Source organism: Coregonus clupeaformis, unplaced genomic scaffold, assembly GCF_020615455.1.
Source record: "Coregonus clupeaformis isolate EN_2021a unplaced genomic scaffold, ASM2061545v1 scaf0888, whole genome shotgun sequence".
Lineage (NCBI taxonomy): Eukaryota > Metazoa > Chordata > Actinopteri > Salmoniformes > Salmonidae > Coregonus > Coregonus clupeaformis.
The window spans coordinates 173,212-186,304 of record NW_025534342.1 but is presented as its reverse complement, the minus strand read 5'-3'; the positions used below and the strand labels follow the sequence as shown (position 1 = coordinate 186,304).

The following is a 13,093-nucleotide window of genomic DNA, read 5'->3' as shown; positions in this document are numbered from 1 at the left end:
AGGAGAGTGTTTTGAAAATAGCAGTGGGTCAGATAGAGAGAATGTGTTGTAATAGCAGTGGGCCAGATAGAGTGTGTTGTAATAGCAGTGGGCCAGATAGAGTGTGTTGAAATAGCAGTGGGCCAGATAGAGAGAGTGTGTTGTAATAGCAGTGGGCCAGATAGAGTGTGTTGTAATAGCAGTGGGCCAGATAGAGTGTGTTGTAATAGCAGTGGGCCAGATAGAGTGTGTTGTAATAGCAGTGGGACAGATAGAGTGTGTTGTAATAGCAGTGGGCCAGATAGAGTGTGTTGAAATAGCAGTGGGCCAGATAGAGTGTGTTGAAATAGCAGTGGGCCAGATAGAGTGTGTTGTAATAGCAGTGGGCCAGATAGAGGAGAGTGTGTTGAAATAGCAGTGAGCCAGATAGAGTGTGTTGAAATAGCAGTTGGCCAGATAGTGGAGAGAGTGTTTTAAAATAGCAGTGGGCCAGATAGAGTGTGCTGAAATAGCAGTGGGCCAGGTAGAGAGAATGTGTTGAAATAGCAGTGAGCCAGATAGAGTGTGTTGAAATAACAGTTGGCCAGATAGAGGAGAGAGTGTTTTAAAATAGCAGTGGGCCAGATAGAGTGTGTTGAAATAGCAGTGGGCCAAGTAGAGTGAATGTGTTGTATTAGCAGTGGTCCATATAGAGTGTGTTGTAATAGCAGTAGGCCAGATAGAGTGTGTTGTAATAGCAGTGGGCCAGATAAAGTGTGTTGTAATAGCAGTGTGCCAGAAAGAGTGTGTTGTAATAGCAGTGGGCCAGATAGTGTGTTGAAATAGCAGTTGGCCAGATAGAGGAGAGAGTGTTTTAAAATAGCAGTGGGCCAGATAGAGTGTTGAAATAGCAGTGGGCCAGGTAGAGAGAATGTGTTAAAATAGCAGTGAGCCGGATAGAGTGTGTTGAAATAGCAGTTGGCCAGATAGAGGAGAGAGTGTTTTAAATTAGCAGTGGGCCAGATAGAGTGTGTTGAAATAGCAGTGGGCCAGGTAGAGAGAATGTGTTGTATTAGCAGTGGTCCATATAGAGTGTGTTGTAATAGCAGTGGGCTAGATTGAGTGTGTTGTAATAGCAGTGGGCCAGATAAAGTGTGTTGTAATAGCAGTGTGCCAGAAAGAGTGTGTTGTAATAGCAGTGTGCCAGATAGAGTGTGTTGTAATAGCAGTGTGCCAGATAGAGTGTGTTGTAATAGCAGTGGGCCAGATAGACTGTGTTGTAATAGCAGTGGGACAGATAGAGTGTGTTGTCAGAGCAGTGGGCCAGATAGATGTGTGTTGTAATAGCAGTGAGCCAGATAGAGTGTGTTGTAATAGCAGTGGGCCAGATAGAGTGTATTGTAATAGCAGTGGGCCAGATATAGTGTGTTGTAATAGCAGTGGGCCAGATAGAGTGTGTTGTAATAGCAGTGAGACAGATAGAGTGTATTGTAATAGCAGTGGGCCAGATAGAGTGTGTTGTAATAGCAGTGGGCCAGATAGAGTGTGTTGTAATAGCAGTGGGCCAGATAGTGGGCCAGATAGAGTGTATTGTAATAGCAGTGGGCCAGATAGAGTGTGTTGTAACAGCAGTGGGCCAGATAGAGTGTGTTGTAATAGCAGTGGGCCAGATAGAGTGTGTTGTAATAGCAATGGGCCAGATAGAGTGTGTTGTAATAGCAGTGGGCCAGATAGAGTGTGTTGTAATAGCAGTGGGCCAGATAGAGTGTGTTGTAATAGCAGTGGGCCAGGTTCCAATGTGTGTTCTGGAGCCAGCAGCTTAGACCACTAGACCACCCTAGGCCACAATGGTAGCTCTGTCTTGGACAGGCTAGATACTGTATACGGTGAGTAGAGTGACTGGTCCTTAGCTCCAGTCAAGATAGTGGAGCAGAGTTGATATCAGCTGACAAAGGGGTAGCCTAAAAGGCCAAGTAGTGGAAGTATTGTTGTGACTAGCAGGGCCAAAGGTCAAGTACAGTGCCTTGCAAAAGTATTCATCCCCCTTGGCGTTTTTCCTATTTTGTTGCATTACAACCTGTAATTTAAATGGATTTGTATTTGTATTTCATGTAATGGACATACACAAAATAGTCCAAATCGGTGAAGTGAAATGAAATAAATAACTTGTTTCAAAAATGTCTACAAAATAAATAATGGAAATAAGGTGCGTGCATATGTATTCACCCCCTTTGCTATGAAGCCCCTAAATAAGATCTGGTGCAACCAATTACCTTCAGAAATCACATAATTACTTAAATAAAGTCCACCTGTGTGCAATCTAAGTGTCACATGATCTGTCACATGATCTCAGTATATAGACACCTGTTCTGAAAGGCTCCAGAGTCTGCAACACCACTAAGTAAGGGGTACCACCTAGCAAGCGGCACCATGAAGACCAAGGAGCTCTCCAAACAGGTCAGGGACAAAGTTGTGGAGAAGTACAGATCAGGGTTGGGTTCTAAAAAAATATCAGAAAATTTAAACATCCCACAGAGCACCATTAAATCCATTATAAAAAAATTGAAAGAATATGGCATCACAACAAACCTACGAAGAGAGGACCGCCACCAAAACTTGCGGACCAGGCAATGAGGGCATTAATCAAAGAGGCAACAAAGAGACCAAAGATAACCCTGAAGGAGCTGCAAAGCTCCACAGCAAAGATTTGAGTATCTGTCCATAGGACCACTTTAAGCTGTACGCTCCACAGAGCTGGGCTTTACAGAAGAGTGGCCAGAAAAAAGCCATTGCTTAAAGAAAAAAATAAGCAAACACGTTTACTCTGTTTCTAGTCTCTGTCTGCTTAACAGATTTATGAAACATGTAACATATGTCATATGGCTACCAGTAACTTCCCACCCTGTGGTAAACATCACTTCCTCTGTTTCTAGTCTCTGTCTGCTTAACAGCTTTATGAAACATGTAACATATGTCATATGGCTACCAGTAACTTCCCACCCTGTGGTAAACATCACTTCCTCTGTTTCTAGTCTCTGTCTGCTTAACAAAATGTATGAAACATGTAACATATGTCATATGGCTACCAGTAACTTCCCACCCTGTGGTAAACATCACTTCCTCTGTTTCTAGTCTCTGTCTGCTTAACAGCTTTATGAAACATGTAACATATGTCATATGGCTACCAGTAACTTCCCACACTGTGGTAAACATCACTTACTCTGTTTCTAGTCTCTGTGTTAGATTGTGATAAGTACCCGTAAAGACACAGTCTAAACTCCAGTTAGACTCTACTGTGATATTCCCGTAAAGACCCAGTCTAAACTCCAGTTAGACTCTACTGTGATAAGTTCCCGTAAAGACCCAGTCTAAACTCCAGTTAGACTCTACTGTGATAAGTTCCCGTAAAGACCCAGTCTAAACTCCAGTTAGACTCTACTGTGATAAGTTCCCGTAAAGACCCAGTCTAAACTCCAGTTAGACTCTACTGTGATAGTTCCGTAAAGACCCAGTCTAAACTCCAGTTAGACTCTACTGTGATAAGTTCCCGTAAAGACCCAGTCTAAACTCCAGTTAGACTCTACTGTGATAAGTTCCCGTAAAGACCCAGTCTAAACTCCAGTTAGACTCTACTGTGATAAGTTCCCGTAAAGACCCAGTCTAAACTCCAGTTAGACTCTACTGTGATAAGTTATATATATATACACTACCGGTCAAAGGTTTTAGAACACCTACTCATTCAAGGGTTTTTCTTTATTTTTACTATTTTCTACATTGTAGAATAACGGTGAAGACATCAAAACTATGAAATAACACATATGGAATCATGTAGTAACCAAAAAAGTGTTAAACAAATCATAGCCACCCTTTGCCTTGTTGACAGCTTTGCACATTATTGGCATTCTCTCAACCAGCTTCATGAGGTAGTCACCTGGAATTCATTTCAATTAACAGGTGTGCCTTCTTAAAAGTTAATTTGTGGAATTTCTTTCCTTCTTAATGCATTTGAGCCAATCAGTTGTGTTGTGACAAGGTAGGGGAGGTATACAGAAGATAGCCCTATTTGGTAAAAGACCAAGTCCATATTATGGCAAGAACAGCTCAAATAAGCAAATAGATGATGAAGAGTTAATTAGTTAAAGCAAGTCTGTTAATGCTAGGGGGAATTCAAATGTGAACCCGTCTGGGTCCCCATGAGCAGGATTGGGAAACACTGGGTTAGGGGGACCTCTGACTGACCTCTACCTCCTGAACTCACGGCCCGGGGGAGGGGGCATTGCACAACACTTGTCCCCCTGGATACTGTAAATATTTAGAGCTAGATGTCGCCCCTGGCTACAGATCTAGGATCAGATTTCCTCCCTCTGTACTAACCTCTGACCCAATGTCAGTGGTTAGGGGACAGCTTCTACCTTCTTCCTGTAAATGTCCGAACCTTGGGGAAGAGAAAGCGCCTCACATCCTCTGTCCCCTGGCTACTATAAAGCACACAGGGAGATGCAGTAAAACAGACAGTAAAATCAGACTTACTCAATCCTACTGTACCTCGATGTGGGACTGAGAGAGAGAGAGAGAGAGAGAGAGAGAGAGAGAGAGAGAGAGAGTGGTTATAGAGACAGGTTATAGACAGTCAGTTGTAACAGGTTTCAGGTAATCTTAATGATAATGCACCAGAAGGTCATTTCCGTCTAGAGGAGATTCCTGAAAGCTTACACAACATCACGGGCCTCAAATTATAGTCTTTATAGTCTTTCGGATTTAGGGTTTAACACACACACACACAGTACACACACACACACGTACACACACACAAAAACACACACGAACACACACACACAGTACACACACAAAAACACACACGAACACATGCATGCACTCATTCATGCTAAAACACACATACTGTAGGACAGAGGTATACTAGATATCTTTATCTCATCATCTCTGCCTCTTAGAAACACACACACACACACACACACAGAAACACACACACACACACACACACACACACACACACACACACACACACACACACAGTACACACACAGTACACACACAGTACACACACAGTACACACACACAGTACACACACAGTACACACACAGAGTGCACACACACAGTACACACACACACACAGTACACACACAGTACACACACAGTACACACACACAGTGCACACACACACACAGAGTGCACACACACAGTACACACACACACGCAGTACACACACACAGTCCATACAGAATGTACTAGGAAAGGAATTCCTAGTAAGCACACTCTCAAATACTATACCATTTCCATTCTTTCTTGCTCGCTTGGACACACTCGCACACACACACATTTTAACAACTGTTTTTGTCTCAAAAGAACTCAGAGATGGAATATTCCTAGAAGGGTTTTGATAGCCGACCTTTCCACTGTTTGTCTCTCTCTCTCTCTCTCTCTCTCTCTCTCTCTCTCTCTCTCTCTCTCTCTCTCTCTCTCTCTCTCTCTCTCTCTCTCTCTCTCTCTCTCTCTCTCTCTCTCTCTCTCTCTCTCTCTCTCTCTCTCTCTCTCTCTCTCTCTCTCTCGCTGTCTCTCTCTCTCTCCCCCCTCCCTCTCTCTCTCTCTCTTTGGTGTCATAACTACTGTGACTTGACCCTTCTGTTTAGTCTCTGTCTCTCAGTCATCTCTAATGGCTCCTCTCTCTGTGTGTGTGTCATATCTCCTCTCTCTGTGTCTCTACAGTGATAGAGGAGAAGGGAGTGAAGATGAAGCTGACAGTGATTGACACTCCAGGATTTGGAGACCAGATAAACAACGAAAACTGGTGAGTGATGGAGGGAGGGAGAGAGAGAGAGAGAGATGAAGGGTGGAAGAGAGATGGAGGGCAGGGGAAAGAGAGATGGCTTCCAAAACGACCCCAAGGTGAAAAGGGACTTATGAAATAATCTTTCGGGGAGAAGTGTCAGCACTACTGGCCCAACATTCCATCTGTTTTCAGGCTCATTCAATTACTCCCATGTTGCTATGCTTCATGCTATGTTAACAACAGTTATTTATGACTGTTTCAGTGGGACTTTTATAGGGGATAATTATATAGCTGATCATTTTATTGATTTCTAGTTAAATTCATTTACGTTTTCCGACCGAAATGATATTTTAACTAAGAGTCTTAAATGTGTTGTGCAGTTGTTGTGTTTACCACTCATCCTCCTCTCTTTCTCTCCTTCTCTCTCCCTCTCCCATCCATCCTCTCCTTTCTCTCTCTCTCCTCTCTCCCTCTCCCATCATCCTCTCCTTCCTCTCTCTCTCTCCTCTCTCCTTCTCTCTCCCATCCCTCCTCTCCTTCCTCTCTCTCTCTCTCCTTCTCTCTCCCTCTCCCATCCCTCCTCCCCTTCCTCTCTCTCTCTCCTTCTCTCTCCCATCCCTCCCCCTCCGCCCTCCCCCTCTCTCTCCCCCCACCTCTCCCCTCCCCTCCCCAACCCCACCCCCCCCTCCCTCCTCCTCCTCTAGTTGGGAGCCTATAGTAAGTTATGTTAATGAGCAGTATGAGAGGTACCTGAAGGAGGAGCTGTACGTCAACAGGAAGCGGAGGATCCCTGACACACGCGTGCACTGCTGCGTCTACTTCCTGCCTGCCACCGGACACTGGTGAGAACCCTCACGTCACTTCCTCTGACATCACTTCCTATGACTTCTCCAGCAGATCTCTATACTATACCTTATGAATAGCCTGTCTGATCAGATCTCAGCTAACTGTACTATACCTTATGAATAGCCTGTCTGATCAGATCTCAGCTAACTGCTACTATACCTTATGAATAGCCTGTCTGATCAGATCTCAGCTAACTGCTACTATACCTTATGAATAGCCTGTCTGATCAGATCTCAGCTAACTGTACTATACCTTATGAATAGCCTGTCTGATCAGATCTCAGCTAACTGTACTATACCTTATGAAAGCCTGTGTGATCAGATCTTAGCTAACTGCTACTATACCTTATGAATAGCCTGTCTGATCAGATCTCAGCTAACTTCTACTATACCTTATGAATAGCCTGTCTGATCAGATCTCAGATAACTGCTACTATACCTTATGAATAGCCTGTCTGATCAGATCTCAGCTAACTGTTACTATACCTTATGAATGGTCTGTCTGATCAGATCTCAGCTAACTGCTACTATACCTTATGAATAGCCTGTCTGTTCAGATCTCAGCTAACTGCTACTATACCTTATGAATAGCCATCTGGTCAGATCTCAGCTAACTGCTACTATACCTTATGAATAGCCTGTCTGATCAGATCTAAGCTAACTGCTACTATACCTTATGAATAGCCTGTCTGATCAGATCTCAGCTAACTGCTACTATACCTTACGAATAGCCTGTCTGATCAGATCTCAGCTAACTGCTACTATACCTTATGAATAGCCTGTCTGATCAGATCTCAGCTAACTGCTACTATACCTTATGAATAGCCTGTCTGATCAGATCTCAGCTAACTGTACTATACCTTATGAATAGCCTGTCTGATCAGATCTCAGCTAACTGTTACTATACCTTATGAATAGCCTGTCTGATCAGATCTCAGCTAACTGTACTATACCTTATGAATGGCCTGTCTGATCAGATCTCAGCTAACTGCTACTATACCTTATGAATAGCCTGTGTGATCAGATCTCAGCTAACTGCTACTATACCTTATGAATAGCCTGTCTGATCAGATCTCAACTAACTGCTACTATACCTTATGGAATAGCCTGCCTGATCAGATCTCAGCTAACTGCTACTATACCTTTTGAATAGCCTGTCTGATCAGATCTCAGCTAACTGTTACTATACCTTATGAATAGCCTGTCTGATCAGATCTCAGCTAACTACTACTATACCTTATGAATAGCCTGTCTGATCAGATCTCAGCTAACTGTTACTATACCTTATGAATAGCCTGTCTGATCAGATCTCAGCTAACTGCTACTATACCTTATGAATAGCCTGTATGATCATATCTCAGCTAACTGCTACTATACCTTATGAATAGCCTGTCTGATCAGATCTCAGCTAACTGCTACTATACCTAATGAATAGCCTGTCTGATCAGATCTCAGCTAACTGCTACTATACCTTATGAATAGCCTGTCTGATCAGATCTCAGCTAACTGCTACTATACCTTATGAATAGCCTGTCTGATCAGATCTTAGCTAACTGCTACTATACCTTATGGAATAGCCTGCCTGATCAGATCTCAGCTAACTGTACTATACCTTATGAATAGCCTGTCTGGTGGTGCAGGTCTAGATGTACTCTAGCCCAGGGGTTCTTAAACCTCTCGTCTGGGGGACCCCCAGACGTTCCATGGATTTTACCACAGCTAGCACACCTGATTCAACTTGTCAACTAATCATCAACCGCTTACCTGAATCAGGTGAGCTATAGTTCAAGGCTACAACAAAGTTGTGAAATGTCTGGGGGTCCCTGAGGAGAGGTATTTAAACCCCTGCTCTAGCCAACTGTACTAGACTAGACTACTAGACTACTGTGGGCTACATGACAGACAGGAGTTGGCTGAAGCAGTAGATAGCAATTACTAGGTAGATGGTTATCCACATAGTTGAAAAACCCTTACCACTCAGCACGCTGTCTCCCGTCTCCTGCCCCCTAGCTGTCTTACTTTCTGCCCTCAAAACAATTGGATCAGCTCCCCATACCCCAGTCCAGTTAGCCCCCCCTACCCCAGTCCAGTTAGCTCCCCCTAACCCAGTCCAGTTAGCTCCCCCTACCCCGGTCCAGTTAGCCCTCCCTACCCCAGTCCAGTTAACTTCCCCTACCCCAGTCCAGTTAACTTCCCCTACCCCAGTCCAGTTAGCCCCCCCTACCCCAGTCCAGTTAGCTCCCCCTACCCCATTCCAGTTACCTCCCCCTACCCCAGTCCACTTAGCTTCTCCTACCCCATTCCAGTTAACTCCCCCTACCCCAAGTCCAGTTAGCTCCCCCTATCCCAGTCCAGTTAGCTCCCCCTACCCCATTCCAGTTAACTCCCCCTACCCCAGTCCAGTTAGCTCCCCCTACCCCATTCCAGTTAACTCCCCCTACCCCTGACTTTTGACCTGTTGACCCCCAGAGTGGTGACCTGAGGTACTGACTGACCTGAGCTGACCCCTTACCTCTAACCTCTGTGAACTCAGAGTAGCTCTACATCCTACTGCTCAGCTAGGGCTGGGGCTGGGCAAGGCTGGGTCTAGGGTACAGGGCTCGGGCTGGGGCTAAAATGTAACCAGTTGTTTCTGTTCCCTGTAGGTTACGTCCCATAGACGTGGAGTTCATGAAGAGGCTGGGAAAGATAGTCAGCATTGTACCGGTCATCGCTAAGGCAGACACACTCACTATGGAGGAGAGACTGGAGTTTAAACAGAGGGTGAGAGGAACATACTGTACCTACTGTCTGACAGACTCAACCTGAGGATAACTACGTCCTGCCTTAATACCAAGTTAAAACAGATCAACTGACATTAGAGAGGAATGTTGGAGGATCTATCTACACAGGAGTGGAATGGCAACCATACTGAGAGTATGGAGGAGATAGACATATGTTTATAGATGAGAGAGAGAGAGATAGAGAGAGAGAGGGAGAGAGGGAGAGAGAGAGAGAGAGAGAGAGAGAGAGAGAGAGAGAGAGAGAGAGAGAGAGAGAGAGAGAGAGAGAAGAAAGATAGAAATTATAAGTGTGTAGAGGAGATGGAGTGATGTTTACAGATGCATCAAAAGATTGAAAGAGAGAAAAGTGAGAGTAAGATAGAGGAGAGAGAGAGCCGTTAAATTCTATAACCACTTAAAAGGAAGCGATTCCCAAACCTTCCATAACAAAGCCATCACCTACAGAGAGATGAACTAGGAGAAGAGTCCCCTAAGCAAGCTGGTCCTGGGGCTCTGTTCACAAACAGACCCCACAGAGCCCCAGGACAACAACACAATTAGACCCAACCAAATCAAGAGAAAACAAAAATATAATTACTTGACACATTGGAAATAATTAACAAAAAAACAGAGCAAACTAGAATGCTATTTGGCCCTAAACAGAGAGTACACAGTGGCAGAATACCTGACCACTGTGACTGACCCAACCTTAAGGAAAGCTTTGACTATGTACAGACTCGGTGAGCATAGCCTTGCTATTGAGAAATGCCGCCGTAGGCAGACCTGGCTCTCAAGAGAAGACAGGTTATGTGCACACTGCCCACAAAATGAGGTGGAAACAGAGCTGCACTTCCTAACCTCCTGCCAAATGTATGACCATATTAGAGACACATATTTCCCTCAGATTACAGAGATCCACAAAGAATTTGAAAACAAACCCAATTTTGATAAACTCCCTTATCTATTGGGTGAAATACCACACTGTGCCGTCACAGCAGCAAGATTTGTGACCTGTTGCCACAAGAAAAGGGCAACCAAATGTTATTTATTTATTTCCCCATTTGTACTTTAACTATTTGCACATTGTTACAACACTGTATATAGACATAATATGACATTTGAAATGTCTCTATTATTACAACAAGTGAAGAACAAACACCATTGTAAATCATATTTATTGTTTATTTCACTTTTGTTTACTATCTATTTCACTTGCTTTGGCAATGTTAACATACGTTTCCCATGCCAATAAAGCCCTTAAATTGAAATTGAATTGAATTGAATTGAATTGAAAGAGAGGAGAGAGAGAGAGAGAGAGAGAGAGAGAGAGAGAGAGAGAGAGAGAGAGAGAGAGAGAGAGAGCGAAAGAGAGAGAGAGAGAGAGAGAGAGAGAGCGAGAGAGAGAGAGAGAGAGAGAAGAGAGGAGAGACAGAGAGAGAGGGAGAGGGAGGAGAGAGAGAGGGAAGAGGGAGAGAGAGATGGTCATGGCAAGGGTCCAAGTCTGGATGTAAACTAATCCGTCTCTTAAAGGAGAGAAGGGATGATTGTCTGTGGGAGAGAGACACTAGGACAAATGAAAGATGCATAAGGATAGAATAGCATACACTATAGTAGGTTTACACCAGGGCTCTCCAACCCTGTTCCTGTTCTGGAGATCAACCTACCGTCCTGTAGGTTTACACCAGGGCTCTCCAACCCTGTTTCTGTTCTGGAGATCTACCTACCCTCCTGTAGGTTTACACCAGGGCTCTCCAACCCTGTTCCTGTTCTGGAGATCTACCTACCCTCCTGTAGGTTTACACCAGGGCTCTCCAACCCTGTTCTGGAGATCAACCTACCGTCCTGTAGGTTTACACCAGGGCTCTCCAACCCTGTTCCTGTTCTGGAGATCAACCTACCGTCCTGTAGGTTTACACCAGGGCTCTCCAACCCTGTTTCTGTTCTGGAGATCTACCTACCCTCCTGTAGGTTTACACCAGGGCTCTCCAATCCTGTTCTGGAGATCGACCTACCCTCCTGTAGGTTTACACCAGGACTCTCCAACCCTGTTCCTGTTCTGAAGATCTACCTACCCTCCTGTAGGTTTACACCAGGGCTCTCCAACCCTGTTCCTGTTCTGGAGATCTACCTACCCTCCTGTAGGTTTACACCAGGGCTCTCCAACCCTGTTCCTGTTCTCTCCAGGAACAGGGTTGGAGTTCAAACCTACAGGAGGGTAGGTCTCCAGGAACATGGTTGGAGTTAAAACCTACAGGAGGGTAGCTCTCCAGGAACAGGGTTGGAATTAAAACCTATAGGAGGGTGACTCTCCAGGAACAGGGTTGTAGAGCCCTGTGTAAACCTACAGGAGGGTATCTCCAGGAACAGGGTTGTAGAGCCCTGTGTTAACCTACAGGTGGTTATCTCTCCATGAACAGGGTTGTAGAGTCCTCTGTAAACCTACAGGAGGGTATCTCTCTAGGAACAGGGTTGTAGAGTCCTGTGTAAACCTACAAGACGGTATCTCTCTAGGAACAGGGTTGTAGAGCCCTGTGTAAACCTACAGGAGGTTATCTATCCAGGAACAGGGTTGTAGAGTCCTGTGTAAACCTACAGGGGGGTATCTCACCAGGAACAGGGTTGTAGAGTCCTGTGTAAACCTACAGGAGGGTATCTCTTCAGGAACAGGGTTGTAGAGCCCTGTGTAAACACATAACTGACACTCATACACAATAAAAGCATGTAAACATCTCTGTCAACATGTTGACCTCATGACCTCTGTATTACCCCTGTTGACCCCTGCCCTCTGACCCCTGTGTAGATAAGACAGGACCTGAAGGCCAATGGGATCCGAGTATACCCTCAGACTGAGTACGACGAAGATCCAGAGGACAGGATACTCAACGACAAGATTAGGGTAAGACACACACACAGGCACACACACACACACACACACAGACGCGCAGACATTCACACGCAAACACACACACACATCCATGTGTGCAGGCATTCTCACACACACACACACACACACACACATACGCAAGCATTCGTACAGGCATTCTCACGCAAACACACAAACATACAACCATGTGCGCACACACACACACATCTTTTACAAGTAAGACTTGTAAGCAGTTTGGCAGCGATAGTCAAAGGAACTCACTGGCCAAACCAAAGCACATAACAGTACAAATCTGGGACAAGGGTTTGGTGTCAACTCCTCTCCTGCTTTCCTCCTGTCTGGTCCTCTCCTGGTATTCCTCTCCTACCTTTCCCCTGTCTGGTCCTCTCCTGGTATACCTCTCTTACCTTTCCCCTGTCTGGTCCTCTCCTGGTATTCCTCTATTACCTTTCCCCTGTCTGGTCCTCTCCTGGTATTCCTCTCTTACCTTTCTCCTGTCTGGCCCTCTCCTGGTATTCCTCTCTTACCTTTCTCCTGTCTGGTCCTCTCCTGGTATTCCTCTCTTACCTTTCTCCTGTCTGGTCCTCTCCTGGTATTTCTCTCCTGCCTTTCCCCTGTCTGGTCCTCTCCTGGTATTCCTCTCTTACTTTTCCCCTGTCTGGTCCTCTCCTGGTATTCCTCTATTACCTTTCCCCTGTCTGGTCCTCTCCTGGTATTCCTCTCTTACCTTTCTCCTGTCTGGCCCTCTCCTGGTATTCCTCTCTTACCTTTCTCCTGTCTGGTCCTCTCCTGGTATTCCTCTCTTACCTTTCTCCTGTCTGGTCCTCTCCTGGTATTTCTCTCCTGCCTTTCCCCT

At 45.1% G+C, this 13,093-nt stretch overlaps 1 protein-coding gene across 1 annotated transcript in view; it reads left to right on the top strand.

The window, feature by feature from the left end:
- Positions 1-13,093, top strand: part of LOC121557181 (neuronal-specific septin-3) — a 47,409-nt gene that overhangs the window by 28,427 nt on the left and 5,889 nt on the right. Inside the window, exons 3-6 of the mRNA XM_045217010.1 lie at positions 5,683-5,764; positions 6,451-6,588; positions 9,237-9,354; positions 12,154-12,249. Of these exons, the coding sequence (XP_045072945.1) occupies positions 5,683-5,764; positions 6,451-6,588; positions 9,237-9,354; positions 12,154-12,249 (434 nt within the window). The remainder of the gene's footprint in view (positions 1-5,682; positions 5,765-6,450; positions 6,589-9,236; positions 9,355-12,153; positions 12,250-13,093) is intronic.